This window comes from Halichoerus grypus, chromosome 15 (assembly GCF_964656455.1).
Source record: "Halichoerus grypus chromosome 15, mHalGry1.hap1.1, whole genome shotgun sequence".
Taxonomy (NCBI): Eukaryota; Metazoa; Chordata; class Mammalia; order Carnivora; family Phocidae; genus Halichoerus; species Halichoerus grypus.
The window spans coordinates 42428177-42453518 of record NC_135726.1 but is presented as its reverse complement, the minus strand read 5'-3'; the positions used below and the strand labels follow the sequence as shown (position 1 = coordinate 42453518).

General features: G+C 47.2%; 2 protein-coding genes across 5 annotated transcripts in view; one reads left to right on the top strand and one right to left on the bottom strand.

Moving 5' to 3' along the window:
- Nucleotides 1-7936: 7936 nt before the first annotated feature.
- RGS9BP (regulator of G protein signaling 9 binding protein) lies at nt 7937-11622 on the bottom strand. Its single transcript, XM_036069021.2, has one exon. It carries the CDS (start codon nt 10748-10750, stop codon nt 10037-10039), a length of 714 nt encoding a protein of 237 aa, XP_035924914.1. The 5' UTR covers nt 10751-11622; the 3' UTR covers nt 7937-10036.
- A 169-nt stretch (nt 11623-11791) lies between these two features.
- The window catches only part of ANKRD27 (ankyrin repeat domain 27), a 48927-nt gene continuing 35376 nt past the window's right edge, over nt 11792-25342 (top strand). For all 4 annotated transcript variants that reach the window (XM_036069004.2, XM_036069003.2, XM_036069005.2 and 1 more), the window contains exons 1-2: nt 11792-11945; nt 20636-20767. In XM_036069004.2, the coding sequence (XP_035924897.1) occupies nt 20666-20767 (102 nt within the window). In that variant the 5' untranslated portion in view covers nt 11792-11945; nt 20636-20665. The remainder of the gene's footprint in view (nt 11946-20635; nt 20768-25342) is intronic.

The window sequence follows — 25342 nt, the reverse complement described above, 5'->3', positions numbered from 1 at the left end:
CCTGCCTTGGTAAAAATGCGATGCAGTTATTTCACCAGGCCTGGTGACACCTACCCCACCAAACCCCGAAGAACTAAGACTTAATCCCTGCACCACACGGCTAGACACCAACGTGTATAACTTTGGCAGAGAAGGAGGTCCAAAGGGTAGGTCTCTGAGCTTTGCCGGCTCACCTGATACCACCAATGAGGAACTGATGGATGAACCAGATGCCAAATTATGAGTTTCCCACTGCACAGCCTGAATGCGAAAGGCCCTCCTTGCGTCCCTGCTCCTCAGGGTGATCTGTGTTGTGTTCTGGACACCTTTTATTGTCAGGGCACCTGGGACCACCTTAAGCATCTGAGGTCATTTGATGATTTCCACTTTCATGGGAGATGCTTAACCCAGGCCTAGAGATGGGAATTTCTCTCTGCTTCACTTTCTTAGTGGCTGTAATACTCCCACTTCCAAGAGATGCATTACTTTCTCTTAGAGCCTGTTTAAATCAGAATCTTCTCATTTACAACTCCTCATCAGTTGCCAACAGCTTCTCCCACAATAGCTATTATGACATTTGTTATGTATTTGGATGAAATATACTGTTCTTTTGGTGGGCCTCATTTAAGAGTTACCATTTTTATGTCAGTTATTTCCTGGGGGAGAATCCACAGATGACACTGCCAGTTTTCTAAAGGTGCAAATCCCAGTATTGACTGTGTTCCAGAAACAAAAAACGGGTCCACATACTGAGAAAAGCACATACGGGGGCCAAGGGAGGACACATGGCCTACTGGAGGGTCTATCAGCTTTCATCTACCTTGAGTCCACAGAATCCACAGTTGGGGAATCCCTTCCTGAACTGCTTCCCAAATTCATGTGGCTTTCTGCTCTGAGGCCCATCATTTCAGAATCTATTGTAGAGTCTGGAGGGGCACCCTGGAGCCTGTATTTTCACACTCCCTGACTCCCCAGGTGATTCCAGTGCTATGAGTCATGGGAAGCTGTAAAAGGAGGTGATATGATCGAGTCCATGTCTTCAAAGGTCACCCTAACAGCAGCATGGTGACTTGATTGGATGACCCATGGACTGTGCTAGGCAAGAAATAATGAAGGCCTAAACTAGGAGAGTGACCATGGAGAGAGGGTGAGGTGGGAGAAGGGAATGATTTACAGAGTATTTAGGAGGTAGACTTGATGTAATGTGGTAATTGGTTGAATATGCAGAGCAAGAGACAGGAGTTAAGTTCTAGCTTGGAAGATTGAAATAATGGTTATTCAATCCTAGAAGTTGTAATAATAATAATATTATTAAGCATTCACTGTGTGTGAGGCTTTTGGAACTTTGTAAGTATTAGCTGTATAATCCTCACAAAACCACATCAGGTGGAAATAGTTTTTGCCATTTTACAGAAGAGAAGCTATTGACAGAGTGGTTAAGTCTCTTAAGAAGGGACACACTATTCACTGTAAAATAACACCATCACTTTGTAGATAAAAAAAAAATGTTTATATTTTGATATCAGCTACTTTTCCCAAAGGCTGGTCACTCCTGAGTGAGATGACCAGGTTCTAGAGTGCGTAGCAAAGTGGTATACTTTGGTTGGATCTTAACCAACGCAGAACAGTCTCGAGAACTGCACACGGCTATGTTAGTCCTAGTAGGCTCTGTGGTTATGTGATACCAGTTTATGTATGTATCCACAGATCACATCCTGTAACCTCAGTTATCTGAACTGTAGTTAAGAACAAGAACAGAAGCAAAGAATAGACCCTGGAGTAGCAAAAGGGATACAAATATATTCAAATCTAATGTGATCTGCTCAGAGGAAAAATTAATTTGCGGATATATTAATGTATTGCAATTAACAAATTCCTCTGAAACTTGGTGGCTTACAATGATGAACATTACCTGACAGTTTCTGTGGCTCAAGAGTTCGAGAACATCTTAGCAGGGTGGTTCTCATTCAGTATCTCCCATGATGTTGTGGTCAGCCTATCAGCCGGGGCTTGCTTGGGCCTGAGAGATCCAGTTCCACAATGGCCCACTTGTATGGCTGTTGGCCGGAGGCCTCAGTTCCTCACCACACTGGCCTCTCCACAGAGCCACTTGAATGTCTTTGAGACTGGGCATTTAACTTTCCCCAGAGAGAGTGACCCATGAGAGAGGGAGGAAGAAGCCACAATGCATCTTATGACTTAGCCTGAGAAGTCACCTGCCATTTCCACAGTATCCTATTTTTACACTGGTCTTCTCTATTCAATGTGGACACGCACTACACCAAAATACCAGGATGTGAGGGGATCATTGGGGGTCATCTTGGAGGCTGTAGTAATAGTGGATAAAAAAAATGAAACCATGCAAGCATTAGAAGAAAACAGGTAAATTCCTCTTTGACTCAAACTTTAGAAGCAATAGCGGAAAAAAGATTGGTCAACTGGACATTCTCTCCATATTTATAACTTCATCATGACAAAAAACAGCCTAAGAAAGTCTAAGACGGGCGTGTGGGTGGCTCAGTCGATAAGCCTTCGGCTCAGGTCATAATCCCAGGGTCCTGGGATCGAGCCCCGCATCGGGCTCCCTGGTCCGCGGGAAGCCTGCTTCTCCCTCTCCAACCCCCCCCCCCCCGCTTGTGTTCCCTCTCTCGCTCTCTCTGTGTGTCAAATAAAATCTAAAAAAAAAAAAAAAGTCTAAGACATAATAAACTGGGAAAATTATCCGTAATGCCTGTCACAAAGGATCAAGCCTCCAATTGTGTAGAAAAATGGGCAAGAAAGAGGTCAGAGTGATTTATTTAAGGTCACAGCCAGCAAGTGTCAGGAACTCTCCAAACCGACTGGCATATTCTCAGAGTTCCCTGCGCAGGCCTGTCCTGCCAGGGGCACAGTGCAACTAACAGTAAGTGTGCCCAGTGATCCCCTAGTAGCACTGGCCGTTAATGCGCCACTTGGTCATGAGAGAGTGAGGCACTTTCACACAGTTGCGTCATAGCTAAGGACAGTTGACTCTTCATTCTTATGTTCTACTGGTCCCACCCAGCTTTACTTACAATTTAAAAAGTCCTTATTTATTAGAACATGTGAAGCCTTGAAAATAAAAAACTTTCCCCACGTGTCCTGTTGCTTCTCACCTATAGCTCCATACAGTCTTTTAGTTCAGTCTCAAGTTCAGCAAGCCCAAATTCATTTCTGTTATCCATTATTTATCAGACTTTTCAGTTAAAATGGAAAGAAAGGAAGAGAACGTAATCTGCGGGGGTAGCCACAGAGAGAGAACTTCAGCTTGGACGCTCAACAGTAGCAGAAAACCTGTTCAGCCTTCCTAGAAGCCAAGGCATGTCACCTGGGTTAAACAAAATCCACCTGTGATTGACCAGTAACATCCTGTGTGCCACGAATCACCATATAAAAATTATGTCTCAAAATGTTTTTTAAGAAGGGTTTTAGGAGCGCCTGGGTGGCTCAGTTGGTTGAGTGACTGCCTTCGGCTCAGGTCATGATCCCGGAGTTGTAGGATCCGGTCCCACGTCCGGGCTCTCTGCTCAGTGGGGAGCCTGCTTCTCCCTCTGACCCTCCCCACCTCTTGTGCTCTCTCTCTCAAATAAGTAAGATCTTTAAAATAAAATAACATTAAAAAAAGAAGGGTTTTAAAAAGTTTCACAGCATTGTTTTCTCAAATATGTATAGATTGAATTTATGGGACATTCTGGAAAAGGCAAAACTATAGGGACAGAAATGAGGTCAGTGGTTGCCAGAGCCTGGGGGTGGGGGGAAGGAAAGCACATTGGGAGGGGGATGAAAATGTGGTCCTGCTTGCGGTGGTCGTTACATGATTGCATACCTTTGTCAAAACTCAAAACTGCTCACCCGAGAAGGGCAAATGTTATTGTATTTAACTTAAACCTCAATAAGTTTGGCTTTAAAAATGCATAGATTCCAACTTCCAGATAAGCCATCTGTACTTGATCTTTGTATTACCTTGTCATTTTGCAAGTGTATCTAATTTTGACCTTCAAATTGATTTTTAGCAGATTTTACCTAAGTTAATGGGGTAAATGTTTTCATATAGTTTCTTTTCCCCAATTATCTGATTTTGGGACTTCTAAAGTACTTTGATAAATAACAATAGCAGTGGCAGCCAACATTTATTGAGCCCTGGCCCAGAAAAAGTTTTATTTCGATATCCTGATGAAGTATACCTGATTATTACTCCCATTGCAAAGATAAGGACATTGAGGTCAGAGACATTGAAGAACTTAATGAGATCGGATCTGAACTCAGGTGTACCTTATTCCATAGTTAGTGCTCTTAACCTCAAGGCTATAGTGTCTTGATACTACATTTCAAAACTTCTGATTCCCTGGGGTAGGATTCCAAAACTGTTTTGCTTTGCTTTAGGGGAGAAGGTTCTGGAATTGTTTCTCATTATACCTTGAGACCCTCAGTGTTAAAATTTATATTGTAATAACAGTAATACTTTCTAGATGATAAAAGCATTCAAAATTTTATTATAAAAACAATATAGGGGCACCTGGGTGGCTCAGTCAGTTGGGCGGCTGCCTTCAGCTCAGGTTATGGTCCCAGGGTCCTGGGATCGAGCCCCGCATCGGGCTCCCTGCTCGGCGGGAACCCTGCTTCTCCCTCTCCCACCCCCCTGCTTGTGTTCCCTCTCTTGCTGTGTCTCTCTCTGTCAGATAAATAAATAAAATATTTAAAAAAAAAAAAAAAAAAACAATATAACACCATTCATAATCCCACCACCTTCACAGATATTTTCATTTCTGTATATTTCCTTGTACACCTCTATATGCCTAACACATCCATACAGGCAGGGGACACTCAACTTCGCTTTCTGGCAAGAGCATATTAAAAGGACTCTTCAAAATCATTTTGCCAATGGGAGCTGTCATTTGGCTTGTTTACCTTTGTCATATAAGTCTAAGGTTATAAACAGCAACAAACAAGGATGCCCAAGATCTCATAGTACTGCGATGAAAACGCCCCAAATCCTCTGTGGAATGAGGTGAAAATAAGTAAATGAAAGGCGGGGGGGAATGCTTTTCGAGAAATCCATCTTGTCCCCGAGGACACAGGGCTGCAGCATGTGGTCAGTTCCTGTACTTCTGGTCAGTTCTTAAGAGCCAAAGAAATAGTATTTGAATATGACTTTGATCTGTGTGGACCACAGCCAAAGATTGTTCGTGTGGAGACCTACTGTTCTTCCCAATTCCGTCCTGCATTACAAGATGAGTATAATCATACTGTACAGAAGCACTTGGAGATTTATAATCCTGGAGTACTTCTGAGCATCTCTTTATGTAATGAAGTCTGTGAAGGGTAACAATGTTGATCAGGACCTTCACTTCACTTCAGATGGGCATAAAGAATATTAAGAATATATATATATATATATATGTATATATATATATATCACAAGAGTTGATAGCTGAATTATTTGAGGGTGTCTTTTCCAGCCAAGTTATAAATGCTGCATGTTAACTTTGATTTTTTTATTTAATAAACAATTTCAGGTAAACAGTTGACATGAAGCCTTTAATTCCACTTTGGATCTGATGCCATGTACAAAACCCCCCACGCTGTGCTCGTGTTTCCTGACATCAGGCAGCCAATGCAGTCATAGTTCTGAGGGCTCCAGGTTACTTACAAAATAGGATTTTCCCAGTCTCCAGGATAAATGACAGAGTTTCACATCTGTAATTTCCCAGAATCAGTTTAGGTGGCCCGATTGCTGGGTAAAACCGACTATTTAATCAATAGTAGTCTTTCTCGGACTCAGATTTACAGTCTGAATTTAAATTCCTAATCTAATTTAAATACTATAAATAAGTAGCATTTATACAAATTTGCTTTTAAGTCCATCCACTAATTCTTTTTTTTTTTTTTTTTAAGATTTTACCCATTTATTTGAGAGAGAGAATGAGAGACAGAGAGCACGAGAGGGAAGAGGGTCAGAGGGAGAAGCAGACCCCCCGCTGAGCAGGGAGCCAGATGTGGGACTCGATCCCAGGACTCCAGGATCATGACCTGAGCCGAAGGCAGTCGCTTAACCAACTGAGCCACCCAGGCACCCCATCCACTAATTCTGATATGGACTAAAATCATAGTAAGCTCAGGGGTGCCTGGGTGGCTCAGCCATTAAGCGTCTGCCTTCGGCTCAGGTTGTGATCTCAGGGTCCTGGGATCAAGCCCCACATCAGGCTCCCTGCTCGGTGGGAAGCCTGCTTCTCCCTCTCCCACTCCCCCTGCTTGTGTTCCCTCTCTCGCTGTGTCTCTCTCTGTCAAATAAATAAATAAAATCTTTAAAAAAAAAAAAATAAAATCATAGTAAGCTCAGTTCATTCTGATTTTTTTAACCTTATATGGAATTTTAGATAATAACCACCAAACTGTAACATTTCATTTCCATATGTACCCAAACTAACAGTAACAACCAAAAACCCCCAAACTGGAATAATCCTTTCTCGTTTAACTGCATTCTGTTAAATGTTTTAAACTCTGGAAGGGACCTTTGAGTCCATCGGTCAGGGCTCCCCCCATTTCACCATGGAGGGAACCCAGGCACAGGGAGGTCAATGACTTCTCTGAGGTACTTGGAAAAAGAGGCAGAGGCCCTGTCCATCATAGCTGATCTGGCCTTGAGGGAGGAGGCATTCCCCAAAGGAAGACAGAGGAGAGTCTCAAGTTCTTTACTTCTCAGGCTGACCTACAGGCTCACATGTCAGGGCTCGCACCCTTAACAAGCATTCATTACAGAAGGGAGAGCTGTATCTGAAAAGCAACAGAGTAGCTAAAAATGTATCAATGTGCAGGTTGAAACAGAAGATGCAGCATCATCAGGATCCTCACGCAAACCAAAGCGCTCTTTAACCAAAACTACTTGTCATTTGACATTACACATGTCTTATGTAGTTTACTGTAAACCTTAAGTAAATCACGCAGGTTATGCTCTAATTTTCCTTACCAAAAATCTTTCCCTTGCAGCATTTAAAAGCATTAAGTTCTTTGAGCACATAAAATATGAATTTGTCAGGCATTTTTTTTCTCTTCTACAAACATTAGTGTTTTGGTTTTTTCCACTACTAACAATAATTTAAAGTTTCCATAAGTGCTTTGACATTCCAATTGCTTGTCTTCTCCAAATCAGATAAAACAGTACTGTTTTTCCCAGGAGAGAAGTCAGGGATATTTTCTCTTTACAGGTACTTTTCATAGCATTTAACTTTGGATATAAAGATCTATCCTTTAAGTTGTATCTTTAATTTGGGAAATTAGATGGGTTTTTTTGCCATGGACTCTAACGTTGACCTCATCATATATACCCTATGTTAAACATTTTGAATTTTTTCCCTATACTTGTATCATGGTATAAAATCATACCAAGTGTTTTTAGAAAACTAATGACTTTGGTATCAAACACCTATATAGAATCAGGCTTCTATCAGAAAGCAATGTCTTTAATTATATACATAGAAATGAGAGCAGATAGAGTGACAGCAGCTTATTGCTCAAGCAGAAAGTGATTCTGCGTGCATCACATAGCGAAAGTTCTAGTAGGCAATGTTAGAATTCCAAATAGTACCGAATATTCCTAACGCTTAAAACTTTCGAACACAGAGTTGTTCAGGTTAACAGGTCCACAGGATAAATATGTTCATTGTAATTCAGCTTTTTTTTGTGTGTGTGGGTGCAACATTTTATACCTAATTTCGGTGAGCAGAGGACTCTTGGAATTAGGTACACATCTGATTGCACATATAATTAAATACCCAAGGATTTGCCAAGTGGGTGGAAAGGGTGACAAGACATTTGTCCCAAGTGCTCTCTATGGATTACACAACATTGGATGGGTTTTTTCTTCAGTAGGTTCTGCTGAACAACTTTTTGTCATCGTTCTGAACCAAAACAACTTGATAAGAACAGAAGAGTCACTGTATTGGAAACAGGAGAATATATTTAGGGTGTGCTATTAAAGGTTAGTTGCCAACATTGGGTCACAAAATGCCCAGCCTCCTCTTGTCTGGGAGAGCTGAGATTTTGGGGAAGGGAGTTAGGAAAATTTTGTGTCATCTGTGAAGTTACCCTGAGTGCGCAGGTACAAAAGAATTTGAGTGGCCCCTATTCAGATGAGGCCGGAGGTGTTTCTTTTATTAGTTAAGATCATAAAGCTTCTAATCGGCTTAAGACCCTGTGGGTGTTTTAAAACCATTATCTCTCTCTCTCTCTCTCTCTCTCTCTCTCACACACACACACACACACACACACACACACACACAGATCCATTTTTCACTCTGAGGTACTGGAATCTGTGTGCTGAGGAGGAGGGGGAGGAAGCTGGGCTGGAAAGGTGGCCCTCAGGGCTGAAGCCAAGGCTGCACTCCTGCTACCTGCCCTTACCCCGTGGCCCTCCAAGCTGCCTTTGTGAAACTGTCATTTCCCTCCTCCTAGTCCTCTTTCCCACTTTCAGGGTAAAAAAGAAAAAAAAATCCTTGTCAGTTTTCAGCCAAAGTCTCTGGGTTTTATTCCTAATTACCTTTTGAGAGTTAAATGTATGTGCTTTCTCAGCCTTATTTCCCCAACTATGTTCTCTCTGCACTACAGGTGGCAAGTGGTGGCTCTGCTCAGCCTGGGACCCAGGGGTTTCCACCTTATTTATTTACTGAGCAAAAGAAGTAGGGGTCATTCAACCTCTGTTATGTACACCGTGGTTCCAGTAGTTTATGCTACGACCTCCTGCCTTCAAGAAGGTCTATTTTAATAATAGATGTATATTTATTAACTAAAGGTTGTAAGTAAAGACCACTGTGTTTGACTCATTGGCACGTATGATTTTGTGGCCAAATGTCCTCTATAAAAAACCAGCTTTGATAGGGCATCATATGGTTATATGGTTTTTCTTTCTCTATGATCTTGTTTTTAAAACGCTGCTGAAATTTCCGAGTGGAAGCTCTTGCCTTCTAACCCAGTCTCAGGGCTAATCAGCTCCAACGGCGTGGGCGTGAGGTTTACCCTCTCAGGGGTCAGTGTGAGGGTCAGAGAGCTGGGTATCTTCCTCCAAAGCCAGCTCTCCTACTAGCCAGCAGGCAGATTCCAAGGGATAGATAGGATTAAGGGCTCCAAAGAGGATTCTGCAGCCCTCCCCCAAGGGAGGATAAAAAACTCTGGTCTAATTCTGGAACAAAAATAAACCCCGGCAAAGGAGAAAGTGCCTGTTTGAATAGCATATGTCCATTCCCAAAGCTTGTGCGCCTTCCAGGCTTACCCAGGGGACCCCTTTTCAACAGGCGAGTGGGTGCAGTGGATCCAAACCCGTGGGGGCGGGTTCGACGTGTCTTCTCTGGTTTCCTAAGTAGGGTCAGCACTTGTGGGGGAGGTTACCAAACCCCAAACCCAAACCTCTTCTAGGTGCTTTTCGGAACTAATGGATAAACCCTGCCAAGAAGCTCAATGGTGCGCCATGGTGAAAGCACTTTGCACAGACTTCTCTTTGCACACTGTCCTAAGTTTAGCCCCCAAAGGATTAAGGTAATAAAACCTGCTTACATCTTCTTACAGTATTGTCCAGGAAACAAAATCACCACCCACACAGAGCAAAACAACTCCCCTCCCCCGACCTCACTTCACCTCATCCCCCTTTCAAACTGCCCCACGCGGAGAGTGGGGATCGTTGGTAGGGTTGGGGGCACCAAACTGAGAATCCGTGTAAACATACCCCAGCAGCACACGTGGTCACCCATTAGCTCGGGGGAATCTGGGGTCACTGTGGACGGTTTTCTATTAATAGGGGATAAAGCTGCTGCATACATTAGCGGTAATGCCCTGGCTGCCCGCGCAAAATTAACTCCTCCTGGGCCAGCAAGAGGAAACCATGTACACACACACACACACACACACACACACACACACACACGGTTTTAGAACCCCTTCCCTTAAACGTGCCAGATCCCACTCCCATCCCGAGTCCAGGCGATTGCCGTCGTTCCCGAGGGATGTCTCCGGGGAGGAAGGGGTAGTGACAGGAAAAGTCGTGTGCCGGTCAGCTCAGCTTCGCCACGCAGACGGCCAGGGCCACAGCCGCCAGCAGCACGGCGCTGAAAACGGTGGCGGCCAGGGCCTTGCTCGGGTCGCAGGGCCCCGTGCGCTCCTGGACGGACACGGCGGCCACCGAGGAGGCGCCGGCGCTGGTGCTGGCCAGGAGCTCGGCGCCCGCCGTTTGCCGGGCCTGCACCGTCCAGCGGGGCACGTTGACCTTCATCTCCATGTCGTGGATCATTTCGCTCACCTGAAGGATCTCGCGCTCCAGCTCGCGCTGGTCGTCCACGTCGAAGTCGCCCTCCGCCTCGTGCCGCAAGCTGCGGGCGCTCAGGGCGCGCGCCGCTACGCCCGCCGCGGCGCCCGCCACACCGGTGCGCACCAGCGGCCGCCGCGGCGCGTGCAGCGGGAACGCGGTGCCCAGGGCCAGTGCGCGCCGCATGTCGGCTTCCAGCAGGTCCAGGCAGCCGGAGAAGGCCACCCAGAGGCGCTCGAACTCGGCGCGCTCCTCGGCGCCCAGGCCCCGGTCGCGCAGCGCGGCCGTCAGCTGGGCGCGGGTGGCCACCGCCAGCTCCTGCGCCTTCTGGCGCGTCTTCTGCAGCTCCTCACGCAGGTTCTGCGAGTCCGCCGAGCCGCCGACGGTCAGCACCAGGTGGTGGTAGCATGCGGTCGCCTTGTTGAGAGCATCCAGCAGTGCCTTGCACTCCTCCCTCGCCATGGCTGTGCGCTTCGGCGCGGCCCGGCCGCCCGCGCCCCTCTCCGGTCCACGCCCTCAGCGCGGCAGGACGCTGTCAGCCCCGACGGCGGCCCGGGGCCGGGCGGCCCGCGCGCTCCTCATGGCCCGACACTAGCTCGGTGCTGCCGCTGTTGTCGACGGAGCCTCTGGAGACCTGCGACGTGCACCTCTGCGGACCGGACGCAGAGAGGGAGCCCCGTTAGCGATCTCCCATCCCCTCGTCCATCCTCCCTCGATTCGCTCAGAGTCACACGCCGAGTCGCTGCACAGCTCTCGCCTGCAAGGTGGCTCTCTGCGAAGCCTGGGTTGTGGTCCCCATCCTTCTCAGGTGCCGTCGCCTGGGATAGCCGGCCGCCGAGGCGCGCGCTCCGCCTTAGCTACTGCTAAGGGCTGCTGGGTCGGGTTTCTTAGGATCCGCCCACCCCCGCCCGTCCTCGGAGGGCACTTCCATCCCTTAGACCGGGGATGGGCGGGGCCCCGCGCGGGGAGATCACGTGTAGGTCCCCCATCTCGCCCTGCTCCTCTCCCCATTACAGTTCTGGAATACTAGCGCTTGGCAGTTCCAACCCTCCGGTATCGTAAAGATGGGGAAACTGAGGCCCAGGTAAAAAAAAAAAAGGGGGGGCCTAGGTCACGCGACGTCCATGCAAGTGAGGGAATCAGAACCCAGGGACCCTAACTCCCAGACCCTGCCAGCGACGGAGTGGTGTGCCTTATAGGACTGGGCACCTCCGTCCTCCAAACCTAGCAGTAAAAGGCGATCCGCAGGGCGGGACAGCTCCCGGGTCTCCCCATCCGGATCCAGCCGGCTTTCCAGGGACCAAGCTTGGACCCCACCTCTAGTGTCAGATCAGCTTCGGCCCCGCCCCCTCCCGTTCCAGGCACGCGCAGTCGGCGACTCAGGGCTGGTCCGGCCTGAGTAGGAAGCGCTGTGCGCCGCCTGAGCCCCACCCCGGCTGGGAGGACTCAATGATTGCTCTGCGCACACGTCACTCTGGATAAGGACGGCCGCTCATTGGGCTGACCAGGTGCGGCTCCGCCCAACGGCGGAGTAAAGAGGTGGGCGGTGGAGCAGAACCGCTGTGCTGGGGTGGTGGGCACCGAGGGGAGTCCCAGGTCCGGGAGGCGTCGCCGTGGCTCCGAAAAGGACAGGGAGTGAAACTATGTAGCCTTTTAAGTAAGTGTCCTCGCTCCTGTGTCATCCCGTGCCTCCCTTCCCTCAGGACGGCTGCGCCTCGGGGCCTAGAGGCCGGGCGGGGCCCCGGAGCTGGAAGGGGGAGGGGCTCTTTCCTCTTCGCGGCTAGCGCCCCGCGGCGCCCCCAGGCAGGGCTGGCTGCCCCTGGGCGGCACCCCAAGACCCTAGCTCCTCGCTGGCTGGACCGCCCCGCCCGCGCTCTGCGGGTCCCGTCGGCAGCTGGGTTCTCTCTGCCCCTGGAGTGCGGGGTGGCGAAGAATGCGCCCTCTGACCCCCGCGACTACAGGACGGGTCAGCGGGTGCGGGGTCCTGGGAGCTCGGACTTGGGGGCAGTGGGCGGGGCAGTCGTTCAAGAGCTGAGTGACCTCCGTGGTTTGCGGACCGCCTGGCGGGGCCGCTGGAGGGGGAGGATGTGGGTGGGGGTCCGGAGCCTGGGGCCTTGTGGTCCCCGGGGGTGGTGAAGGCGCAGGGGAGGGAGGAGGGAATCCCTGCCTGCCAGCCTCTTGAGGGGCCGGGGCTCTTCGTTCTGCTGGGTAAAAATTACTCCAGGAAAACTTAGGCACCAAGAGATGTTCCGGACTCTGGGTCTGTTCAGTTCTTTTCGTTGAACATAGACTGCCCAAGGCGCGCGAGCTGGGCATGGCCCCTGCAGATGTTGGCGACTGGGGCATTAGCAGCCGGTGCGGGGCCACGGAGCAAACGACGCGTCTTCATTGAGGGTTTAGGACATTCAGGGAAGGAGGGGCTGGTGAGACTGGAGGGTCTACTGGTTTGCATGCGAGCTGCGGTTTTCCAAGTTTATGGGTTTCATGGGAAGAGGCCCTTATTTTGATTAACTCACCCTCCCACCAGCCCCAGAGAAGAGCAGGGTATCTTAGTGCGATATTAGCGTTTTGAGTCCACCTTCCCCAGCATGGTATTGAGGCGGTTCAGAAGATCCAGAGCGCTGGGCCCCAGGGCTCCCTCTCACTCTGCGCTCTGTCCTTTAATCTATAGATTTGGGGCCATTTGTGGCCAGGACTTGGACGCTCCTGGCCTTGGCCATTCTCCATGGTGGAGGGTCTTAGCCACCCACTGACCAGATGGGGGCCTTGACAGGGAAAGAGAAGTTTTCAAGACAAAATAGATAGAAGGAGGGAGAACCCATCACATTGGGGAGCTTTAGGGACAGCAGAGGGATACGAAGCTACAGAGATGGGTGGCAGGCCAGAATGAGAGGCCCTTAATGCCAGGAAGAGAAATTGAGAGTTCATTTAGTAGGGAGTGGAGGGGAAGTCCTGGAAGAATGTGGAACCCCCCCCCTGCCTTTAGTCCATGGGGGATGTGTTCCAAGACCCCCAGTGGATGCTGGAAACCTCGGATAGTACCAAACCCTATACTCCGTTTTTTTTTCCTATACCTACATACCTATGATAAGTTCAATATGTAAAGTAGGCACAGTAAGAAATTAACAAAAATAACTAACAAAATAGAATAATTATTAACAATATACTGTGATGAGGGGCGCCTGGGTGGCTCAGTCGTTAAGCGTCTGCCTTCGGCTCAGGTCATGATCCCAGGGTCCTGGGATCGAGCCCCGCATCAGGCTCCCTGCTCGGCGGGAGGCCTGCTTCTCCCTCTCCCACTCCCCCTGCTTGTGTTCCCTCTCTCGCTGTGTCTCTCTCTGTCAAATAAATAAATAAAATCTTTAAAAACAAAAAACAAAAAACAATATACTGTGATGAAAGTTATGTAAACGTGGTGTCTCTCTCTCTCTCTCTCTCAAAATATCTTGTGCTGTATTCACCCTTCTTGTGATGATGTGAGGTGATTAAATGCCTCGGTGATGAGGTGAAGTGAGGGGAACGATATAGGTACTGAGTGTAATGTTAGCTGCTACTGACCTCCTGACAATATGTCAGAAGGCAGATATTCTGTTTCCAAACCCCGGTTGACCACGGAAAAGTGAAACTGGAAAGCAAAACTGAGGATAAGGGGGACTCCTGCCCCATAGTAGACCTCAGTGTTGGAAAGATTGCTTTGCCATCTTTCCTGTGGACCAGTCTGAGTGAGATCAGGAGGGCAGAGGCCTCTGAAGGAGAAGTGCAGGATGGGAGCAGGGACAGATGCTTGTGTACTAGCCTCAGTGGCAGGAAAGCAGTTGAGGCTCTGAAGTTGAGCAGATCCCTTGGGTGAGCTCTCCTCGCTCTGGCTTGCCACCAGAAATCATCCTGCCTGGCAGCTTCACTGGCAGAGCAAACAGTACTGTCTGCATAGGGCCTGGGGGTCAAGGGCTTGATTGTGTTTCCTTGTGGCTCTTGGACTGTGTTGGGCTCATGAGCGCAATTCCTGGGTCTTTGTTATTCACACATCTGCACTGTTAGTGTTTCTGTGGGTCTCTCCCTTTGTTTATGAATTGCCAGGATTAGGTTGGTGTCCGGTAACTCAATCCTCTACTAGAGGAGCAGAGGAACGTGACCATGTGAGGATAGATCTAGAAAGGATTCAGACCCAAATCCAGGGGTGGTGGTGCTCCTCCAAACTCTCCTGCTCCCTTAGTGGTCACACCCCTCTTCCAGCTCTGAGGCCTTCCCTCCCTGTGTGACTCTCCACATTCCAGCTGTCATAGCCAGCTCTGAGTTTATAGTTTGTTTCTGACTTTCTGCTGGTGCCTGCATGGCTGCCTGGGGCCAGCCCCTCACCCTCCCCTGGATATGGGCAGTGGATTTCCAGCTTCTGTGAGAGATGACCCCTCCCTGGGAGCTTGAGCTTCCTCTAACACCCCACTATCATCTTGTTCTAGTGGACGAACAGTTACAGCATGCCTACCGTGAGCCACGTGGCCAGGCACAGACTGGACACTTTGAAGAAGAGCTTTGAGAAAAATATGGATAGGATCCATAAATGGTACAGGCCAGGAGGACATAAATGACTGTAATATACATTACATCATCCAGTTGCTTCCATTTGCTATTAAACAGATGAATTAGAAAGTTTTCCCTTTTTGCCTTTCCCTTCTTCATCGCAAATTAAACTGGTTGGAGAATAATGCTCATCCTTTGGAAAATATGCCTGGTGTGGGTCTTTGGTGAGCGCCCTCACCAAAGAGTGAGAACAGCTATAGCAGTGAGATTTCAGCTGGGGGTTTATCTCTGGGAGGCACAGACGTTCCTATGCTGGATTCTGCTGAGCCAGGCTGCACACTGTCACCAGATGGGGACACCTGACCACCCAGCCTCATGGGACGGTTGTAGACCACAAAACCACAAGTGCGCACACCACCCCATGAAATGTCCGGTACTAGTTTGAGATCTTGCCTGGCTCTCCTGTTCATAGAGTTAACCTCAGATAACTCGTGTTCAGGGGGTATTTGGTATCTCTGACTAATTTCCCTGGATTTGCTGTAAATCATCCAACCATTTGAGCTTAGGCAGAGGTGGAATTTTTTTTAAAAGGAGTTTTAGAAGAGGATTTACTCCTCTTTCCAGTTTTATAAGGAACAGTCAGTTTACTTTTCATGATATAAAACGAATTCTTGCAAGTAAAACTTGTGAAGGTGTTAACCTGTGTTAAGTATTTACCGCCTATTTAAGAATTCCATTCTGGCATTAAGCACCTGATTGTATTGGATTCTTATATGTTTTAAGCACCGGGACAAAAAGTTTGAGAAGAGCATTGGACAGTGCTCTTCGAATCCCTACTCCTGGACAGAGGGTTCAGTCATTGGCAACCAAAAGGAATGATGTCCAAGAGAAAACAAGATGACTTGGGACTGAAACCCAGCAAGCTCTGTCCCATTCACCAGCAGTGCTTGCTCCGAGTCTTGCGTGTTTCATGCATTTGGACTGAATGTTTGGATGTGGCATTCAGGGGCCTCCTCTCACCCTGCTGTCCCTCTCTGACCAGCACTGTTTGGATTCCTGTTATTTCCCTGGACTCATCTTCTCATCAATTAAAAAATTTTTTTTAAACTATAGGGATACAGAACAGATTAGTAGTTCCCAGGAGGTTATGGGGAGAATGAGGATGGGAAGGAAGTGGACATGGCCATTCAGGGTCAACATGATGGATTCTTGTGGTGACGGAAAAGTCCTATATCTTTACTGCATCAATGTCAATATCCTTGTGTGATACTGTGCTAGTTTTGCAAGATGTTATTATTGGGGAAACTGGGTAAAGGGGACATGAGATCTCCCTATATTATTTCTTACAACTGCATGTCCATGTATAATTGCCTCAAAATTAAAAAGTTGACCAAACAATTAAAAAAAAAAAATTTTTTTTACTCTTGGGTTTTCTGTGCCCACAGGAACCTGTTCCTGCTTCCTCTGCTCCCCACCCCAGCCCCCTTCCCTGCTGCTCCCTTCTCTGGTCCTTACCTGTCTCAGCACTGCTCTGGGTTGGTTTTACTCTGCAGATGCACATTCCTTGCCTACCAGCTAGGTTGTTACTTCCTGCATCAGAGCCCATCCTTGTCACCTCTGTCTTGGGTGTAGAGGGGTTGGAGCTCTGCCGGCATCTCGTCTGAGGAGCAGAAGGAGGGTCCCTTCCCAGCTTCATTCTGACCGTATGGCATCCTGGCTCTCATGGGGTTTCTGTCCAAGGTGTCTTTACTTTTGTACTCGCTCATGTAGAACCGATTGTGTCAGAAACCAGAAACAATTTTGTTTTCTTGTGACTCTGTCCTAGCAAAATCACATTATCCAGTTGTTCTGGTTAGGGCCTCATAGAAGGATTATTTGGGCTGCAGTAATAATTGAATTCAACAAGTCAAATACCTGAATTGTTGTAGAGCTGTCTCTGGGGTCCAGGAAGAGATTATATGTAGCCTTTTTCATGCTAGGCTCTTCCCCTAAGAGGCCTTGCAGGGAGCTCAGGGGCCTCCTTGAGGCAGTCCCCAGGAGGGCCTGCAGCAGAGACAGTTCTGGCTGGACCAGACCGAGGAAATTCAGTGTAGGGCCCATGTGGCTGTCATGGTGACTTTTCCTTTGGGGGAAATGAAGTATGGAATCTCTGCATCTGTGGGTTGTGATATAACCCTTAACCCAGGCATATTTATTTTACAGTGGGTATAGTGGCTAAAGAGGAGAATGTTAGAATAAATTCTGACATCTGTATAACCTCACGTTGGCCAACTGAGCCTCAGTTTCTTCATCTGCAAAATATGGGGCTAATGATATCAATAGTTATTTTTTTTTTTTTTTTTTTTTTTTTTAAGATTTTATTTATTTGTTTGAGAGAGAGAGAATGAGAGACAGAGAGCATGAGAGGGAAGAGGGCAGAGGGAGAAGCAGACTCCCTGCCGAGCAGGGAGCCCGATGCGGGACTCGATCCTGTGACTCCAGGATCATGACCTGAGCCGAAGGCAGTCGCTTAACCAACTGAGCCACCCAGGCGCCCCGATATCAATAGTTATTGTGAGCATTGGTTGTAATTGGTTGCCTGTAGTTATCATGAACATGAAAGTGGGATGAGGATGAATAGAAGTTATCACAGTACCTGAACCAAAGATGCTCTCAAATAGGGGCTGTTTTTTATCATTAGCCATAACAGAATTCATAATGTACTTACTTATACGTGTTGTCCTGGCATTTTCCCAAGAAAGCATGTTGGAATATTGTTTCATAGTAAGAAAGTAATTCAGTTTTTATTCATATTTCATTTATCTGATTGTATCAAGGGTAAGTTTACTTGATGCTCTTTAATAGTTGCTAATTTTCTCTTTTAAAATTTTTTATTATTTATTTATTTATTTGAGAGAGAGAGCCCACAGGTGTGGGGGGAAGGAGCAGGGGGAGAGGGAGAAAGAAACTCAAGCAGACTCTGCACTAAGCGTGGAGCATGATGTGGGGCTCGATCTCATGATCCTGAGATCACAACCTGAGCCGAAACCAAGAGACGGACGCTTAACTGACTGTACTACCAAGGTGCCCCATCTAATTTTCTCTTTTTTAAGAGGTCTCAGGCTCAAGCTCAGAATGTTTGGCAGTCAGTAGTATCTAGCAAGGTTTTACATAATGTCCACTGTTTTTGCAATTTTTAAAAAAGATTTTTATTTATTTGAGAGAGAGAGTAAAAGAGAGCACAAGCAGGGGGAGGGGGAGAGGGAGAAGCAGACTCCCCAGTGAGCAGGGAGCCTGACACAGGGCTTGATCACACAGCATCGAGATCATGACCTGAGCCCAAATCAAGAGTCAGACACTGAACCAGCTGAGCCATCCAGGCACCCTGGAGTATACTGTTTTTATATTTAAAGTTGTAATAAGGGTTCTTTTAAAAATAAATTTGAAAAGAGAGTAGGTGTTTAAAGGAATATGTCAAATACTAACAGTAGAGCCTTTGTGTACAATTACGCAGATTATTGCATAGGTACTCTGCCCAGGAGAGTGAGATGTTGGCAAACTGGGGCTGATAAATAGCCTGTGAGCTACTTACCAAGCCATGTGCCCTGGCATAGGACTGTTGTACCTACTGGGTGCCTTTTTCTAATTCTCACAAAGACACCATGTAGGCCAGCAGTAAGTGGTGGTCCATTAGTATGCAGTATGGCAAAAATACTGAAGGCAGCATGTAAATGGGAGTCCTGCAAGACAGGTGTTTATATTCTCCATTGCACCACTTGAGATGGAGGCTCAGATTCTTTTTCTGTGCCCATTTTTCATATTCCTCTCTGATAGCTCAGTGAAACTACACTCATGTATGGTAAATGGAGCAGACCAGGGGCAATGGAAGCCCCATTCACAACAGGAGAAAATCTATACAGAATATACAAATAATGTTTAATAAAAGTTGTTTATAATCTATTTAATTTAATTGGAGGACATCAAAGAAGACATACATGGAAAGACATACCATGTCCATGGATGATGAGATTCATTATTATCAAGATGTTGACTCTCCAATCCATAAATTTAGTGAATTTCTACTAAAAATCCCAAAAGGATTTTTATGGAATTGAGGAACTGATTTTAATTTATGGGATATTGCAAAAAAGATTAGGAATAACCAGACAATTTTGGAGAACAAGGAGGGAGGCCTTTCTCTATGAGATATCAAGGCTTATTATGAAGCTGTAGTCATGTAAACTAATGTGGTCTAGCCCTGCTCTGTCCAGTATAATAGCCACTAGCCATATGTGGCTTTTAAACCCTTGAATGTGGCTAGTATGAATTGAAAAGTGAATGTAAAATACACACCAAATTTTGAAGATTTAGTAGGAGTAAAAAAGAGTGTAAAATATGTCATTAATAAAATTTTAAAATATTGATCACATGTTAAAAATACAATATTTTGGATATATTAGGATAAATGTATTATTAAAATTAATTTCACCTGTTTGCTTTTTCATGTGGCTACTAGAAAATTTTAAATTACATATGTGACTATGCATAGTGTATATGTAATTACATTTCTCATATATCTGTTGGATGGCACTGGTCTAGACTGTTGAAATAGAGTAGAGCTCAGAAACAGGCCACACATATATGGGAACTTAGAATATAGCAAAGGTAGCATTATCGGCCAGTGCAAAAGGGATAGACTGTTCAAAAAAGGATAATGGGACAATTGGCTTATGCTATGGACTGAATTTTTGTGCCCCCCCCCCATTCATATGTTGAAGTTCTAATCCTTAATTTAAAGGATCAGAGAGTTATTTAGGGGATCAGAGAGGGGCACAGGGGATTCCATTCTATTCTTTTTTTTTTTTTTAAGATTTTATTTATTTTAGAGAGAGCATGAGCAGGGGAGGAGCAGAGGGGGAGGGAGACAATCTCCAGCAGACACTGATCACAGAGCCCTATGTGGGGCTCAATCCCATGACCCTGAGATCGTGACCTGAGCTGAAACCAACTGTTGGATGCTTAACTGACTGAGCCACCCAGGCGCCCCTCCAGTCTATTCCAATATACTTTACTTCTTAGAAGAAAGTCTCAGGCAAACATGGTAAAATGTTAAGATTGGGTAGTTCTGAGTGACAGGTTTGCATTATTCTTCTTTATTTCTCTATATGCTTAAAATATTTCATTAAAATATATGCATAAAATTGGGGCGCCTGGGTGGCTCAGTCGTTAAGCGTCTGCCTTCGGCTCAGGTCATGATCCCAGGGTCCTGGGATCGAGCCCCGCATCGGGCTCTCTGCTCAGCCGGGAGCCTGCTTCTCCCTCTCCCACTCCCGCTGCTTGTGTTCCCTCTCTAGCTGTCTCTCTCTCTCTGTCAAATAAATAAAAAATAAAATCTTTAAAAAAAAAAAATAAATAAAAAATAAAATATATGCATAAAATAGCCATTTTAACTTTTTGCAATGACTTGGAGTTTGACGAGATTTTTTCAGATGTATTTGAGAGAGGGATAGAGCGCGCGCTCGCGCATGCGCCAGGGCAAGAGCAGGTGAAGAGGGAGAAGCAGGCTCCCCACCGGAGTAGGGAGCCCCATGTGGGGATCATGACCTGAGCCGAAGGCAGATGCTTAACCGACTGAGCCTCCCACGCGCCCCTGAACAAGATTTCTGAACGTAATTTTTGCAATTAACCAGTAAAAAAGTCATCTTGGAATTGGTGGGTTATCTTTGATATTTCCTGTAGAGTAGAGTAATACATGTCAGAGATGCTTTTTAGAAATTGCCAGATCAGGACTTTTAATTGTTGTATAAATCTAAAAGTGGTCATTTACTGCTTTTTCTCCTCTTGTCCCAGGAGACTCTCTTTGCCCCATCTGAAGTCCATATGGCTCTGTATGATGAAGATCTCCTGAAAAATCCTTTCTATTTGGCTCTTCAAAAGTGGCGTCCTGACTTATGCAGCAAGGTGGCCCAAACCCATGGCATTGTAAGTGCACTGATCCTGAGGGTTGTCCTTGTCCATCAGGTGTGGACCAAGCCGTGTTGATAAGGCCAGAAATACCGTACACTTTGGTTACGTTTAGAGGGAGTCAGTTACAAACCTGCTGAGTGTTAACAAGCGCCAGACCATGCTCAGTACGAGCAGAGGCAGAGAGAGACCACCACGTGCTGCCTCCTCCAGGAACCCTCCTGGCTCTGCACCAGCCTTGGGTGTAATCCTTTCTCTGTTGACAGCCCCTGTTGACACTGATGTCACGGTATTCGTCTTGTTTCTCTTTCCACGTTGACTTGAGAGCTTCTGGGGGCAGAAAGCGTATTTCCCTCAGGGCATCATGGGTCCTTGTCTGTGAGGTGTGTGCTTACTCACATAGAATAAGGGAACATGTGAACACATTTGTATGTTGCTTTGAAAGGCATCTCCTCAACAGGAAGAACCGGTGGAATAATTGAGGCATCCAGATGTCAGGACGAGGGGAGCACATGAAAGAAACCTGCTGCCTGCAGGGAGGCGGGCTGTCCACTCTAGGTGTTGGCGGCCATCTGATGCACACAGCCCTGCCCATCTATGCACCCGGCCCTGCCCATCTATGCACACGGCCCTGCCCATCTATGCACACGGCCCTGCCCATCTATGCACACGGCCCTGCCCATCTATGCACATGCCCTGCCCATCTGATGCACACGGCCCTGCACCCCCCAGAGTGCTTGCTGCCTTTGTACTGCGGCTTTTCTGGTTTGTCTTTGGGCTTCTTTTTTGTGTGTTGTCCTCTTCTCAGACTGTGCTGCTTCGTGGCCAAGGATTTTGAACTAGAGGAGAAGTCAGTGTACGTAGCTCAGGTTCACTTTGGGCTGTCAGCTGCCTTGTCCGGGAACCGGAAGCTGACTTTCCCTTTACGCACTCTGTCCCGCGTCCACCACAAGCCTGCTTTTTCCAAGTTCCTTCTGGTTTTTAGAATTGGTTTTGCGGTTCATATGTTTTTCCCAGAATTACTTCACTTTGGTTTTTAGAGGTCATAAAGTTCATTTTGTGTGTGTGTGTGTGTACATATATGTGTGTGTGTATATATATATATATATACATACATGTATACATATGTATATACAAAACAATTGGAGAATATAGCTGTTTCCAAGAAGAAAAAAATCATACAAAGTTCACCAGAGACCTTATCATCTGTTCATTTCACAGTAATTATTAAATGCTTCTCTGGGCAAGGTACCATGTTTGATGCTGAGCGTTCAGCAAAAAATGGCAATAAACATCACCATCTTTACCTTTATAGAGCTTAAATGCTATTGGGAGAGATGGTCATGCTCTGAGCAAATATCTACTAATTACAGTTGCGGTACGTGTCCCAGATGAGAAATACAGGATACAAAGCCATCATGTTAACTTGAGGGGGGGGGGCTGACTGAATTTGAGAAATATTCCCTCCCCATCTTTGTTCTATAACGTTTTTAAAAATTGCTGTCTGGATAAGAGCAGACTATGTAACTTTCTCTTGCTCTTTAAGAATGCCACGCTGTGGGGGCACCTGGGTGGCTCAGTCAGGTAAGCGTCCAACTCTTGATTTTAGCTCCGGTCATGATCTCAGGGTCGTGAGCTCAAGCCCCGAGTCAGGCTCCATCCTGGGGGTGGAGCCTGCCTTAGATTCTTTCTCTCCCTCTGCCCCTTCCCCCAGCTCACGCGCGCGTGTACTCTCTCTTTCTCTGTCTGTCTAAAAAAGCCACACTGTGAATACTCTGTGGGACCTGTTTTGCTCACCACTGTGTTGCCAGCACTTAGCACAGTTCCTGTCACCAGGTAGATGCTTTTCCAGCTGCAAGTAGTGGAATCCCACTCAAGCTCCCTTCTGCAAAAAGGGAAATTTTGAGTAAGAACTTTGGCATCTTGGTCACCTTCCTTTTGGCCACACCAAGGAACGGGGAGATTCTTCTTAAACTGTGTCATCCTGAGTTCCCAGTGGTATCCTGGGTCCTTTCTCCCGCCCCTCCTGGGATCTGCGGGGTCCATGGGGAGCTGCCTGGGGCCCACACTTGACAACACTGACTTTGTGGCCTTCAGCAGAGGGGAGATTCCGTGAGGCCAGCTTCTCAGCAGAAGTCACCGTGGGAAGGACCTGGCTATCCAGCTCAGCCCAGTCAGGTGTTGGTGGCTAGTTCCTGCCCCTCTTGGCTGTGTGATGGGGGCTCCGGGTCATCCTGGTCTAATCCATAGTAGTGCTCCATCTATGTCTGTTGGTGGAATGAAAAAGAATATTCCAGTCACCTCTGGAAGAGTACTCATCGTTTCTGCCACCACGAAGGGATCCCTGTCGCCTCAGCCTGTGAATGCTGAATTTCTTTCCTTGGGGCCTGGCCATCGGGCCAAGTTTGGCTGTTCATGAATCTGCCCTGGGGACCAGAGTCATTTATTGGGCTCTAAAAACCTGTGAAATCATCACTTTTAAACATGCGTGTCCCTCCCCGCCAGGGTTAGCTGCCCCTCACACCTCTTCCTAAAGCCCAGCTCTCTGGCCACCTCATCCTCATGTGACGGTATGTGTGTGGCAGCTGAGGGGTGCAGCTTGACTGCTCCCTCCACCTGCCCCATCCCTCCTCGAGTGTGACTTCCTTCCAAAACCTTCCTTTGATCGGAATGCCCGCGCATCCAGGTAGGCACCTCCTGCCGTCGCCTGCTCCCTGACTGGATGGGGGAAGCTCCTTCTCCCCATGTTCCCCAGATTCCAACCACAGAGGCCTGTGACACCCCCACACCGCTTCAGTAGTCACTCCTGTTCTATTTAATTGGCATCCAGCTAATTATACACTGGTTTCTTCAGAGTGGGCTAGCCAGGCCTGCTGCCTCCCTGGGGCTCTTGTCCATGAGGTGGCAGGGGGAAAGTCCTCCAGGATTCCCAGGTGGATTAGGGGTGGGTGCATTTGCCTATAGGAGAAACAAAAATTACATAGGGAGATTAAATTTGTTCCTCTTATTGTGATCTCTCTCTCTTTTTTTAAGATTTATTTATTTGAGAGAGAGCGCACGGTGTGGAGGGGCAGAGGGAGAGGGAGAGAGAGAATCTCAAGCAGACTCCCCACTGAGCATGGAGACCAACCCAGGGCTTGATCCCATGACCCTGCGATCATGACCCCAGCCGAAATCAAGAATCAACAAGAGTCATGCTCAACCAACTGCCCCACCCAAACGCCCCTATTGTGATCTTTTAATTATGGGGTATGTAGGCTTTTGAGGGCTAGCCTGGGAACCTGTCCGCATGTCTTTTGAGGGCTAGCCTGGGAACCTGTCAGCATGTCTTCCAAGTTTCAAAGAACTGACTTTCAAGTAAAATACCTAGACAGGCCAGCTAAGGGCACTGAGGTCTATATTCTAGTTCTTAGGATTCCTTTGGCATAGATCCAGCCAACAAACATTCGTTGAGCATCCAATAGGTGCCAGGCACCGTGCCGGGTTTCCAGGATTGCACAGATGAGTGGGGGAATGCAGCATGCCTTTGGGGAATTCCAGAAGCTGACCGTTGGTCGCTCAGAAGAATGGGTGTCAGGACAGAAGTCACCCTAACATTCCCTGGGGAGGAGTCAGGAGGGTACTCTGGAGTAGCGTCACGAATGCTGATTCTTGCTTTTATTCTATTGTCTTTTCTTTAATTACTGTTATTTAAAAATTCTTTATAAAGAGACTAGAATAAAAAGTTGTATTGTTAAGCTTTAAAATAAGCAGGTCCCCCACTTACGGTCTACCCGTAAGAGACTCTAAACTTTGTGTCCTCCACATAGGCTGTAATGCCCATGACATCTCCAGAAGTCTGAAGCACTGTCTTGGGAGAGCCCCGAAGGCACTTGCACTTGACCCCGCCTCCTGTGGGCAGCTTCCTGGCTGCTCCACGTCCCCAGCCCCCAGGGGCTGGCTTCCTCACCCTCCCTCTCAGCCAGAGAGTCCAGCTGCTGGCTTCTGCTTGTAATGAAATGCTCTGGGCAGCATTGTCTGCCTGGAAACTGGGTGGGGGGAGGGGGTCCTTGCTTTTGGAGGACTCCTGTTCATTCAACAAACATTGATTGGACACCTACTGGATGTCGAACAGTGAGGTCGGTAACAGGGATACAATGCAGCCGGAGCCCGTCGTACTTTAAGTTAGGGAGGCAGACAAGGCGTACATGAACAGGTAAAAAGAATGTAGTCACAGCTGGAATGAGGTTCTCCAAAGCACCTCAGAAGTTCCCGGTCTCTCACATGGGACCGTATGACTCCTTCATCCATAGAGCAGGCGTGGGACCTTCTCTGGGCCTCCCTGAGTTAGGGCGTTAAACACCCCGCAGGTCTGCTTCATGGCATTCCCATGCCTGTGGCCAGTCTTCGGGGCCCCAGGCTCTTCTTCCTGTGCTCCCTGAGGCTGTGAGGAGGTTGTTTCTCAATTCAGGCTTATATCTGAGGGCCTACTTTTTCTTTCTTTATTTTATTTTTATTTTTCCCCCTTTTTGTTTTACTTTTATTAAAATTTAAAATTATTTTAAAGTGATTTTTTTTTTTTTATTAAGTAATCTCTATGCCAGACATGGGGCT

Excerpts from the sequence above, each read along its gene's own strand:
- RGS9BP (XM_036069021.2), bottom strand. The coding sequence starts at position 10,750 with ATGGCGAGGGAGGAGTGCAAGGCACTGCTGGATGCTCTCAACAAGGCG.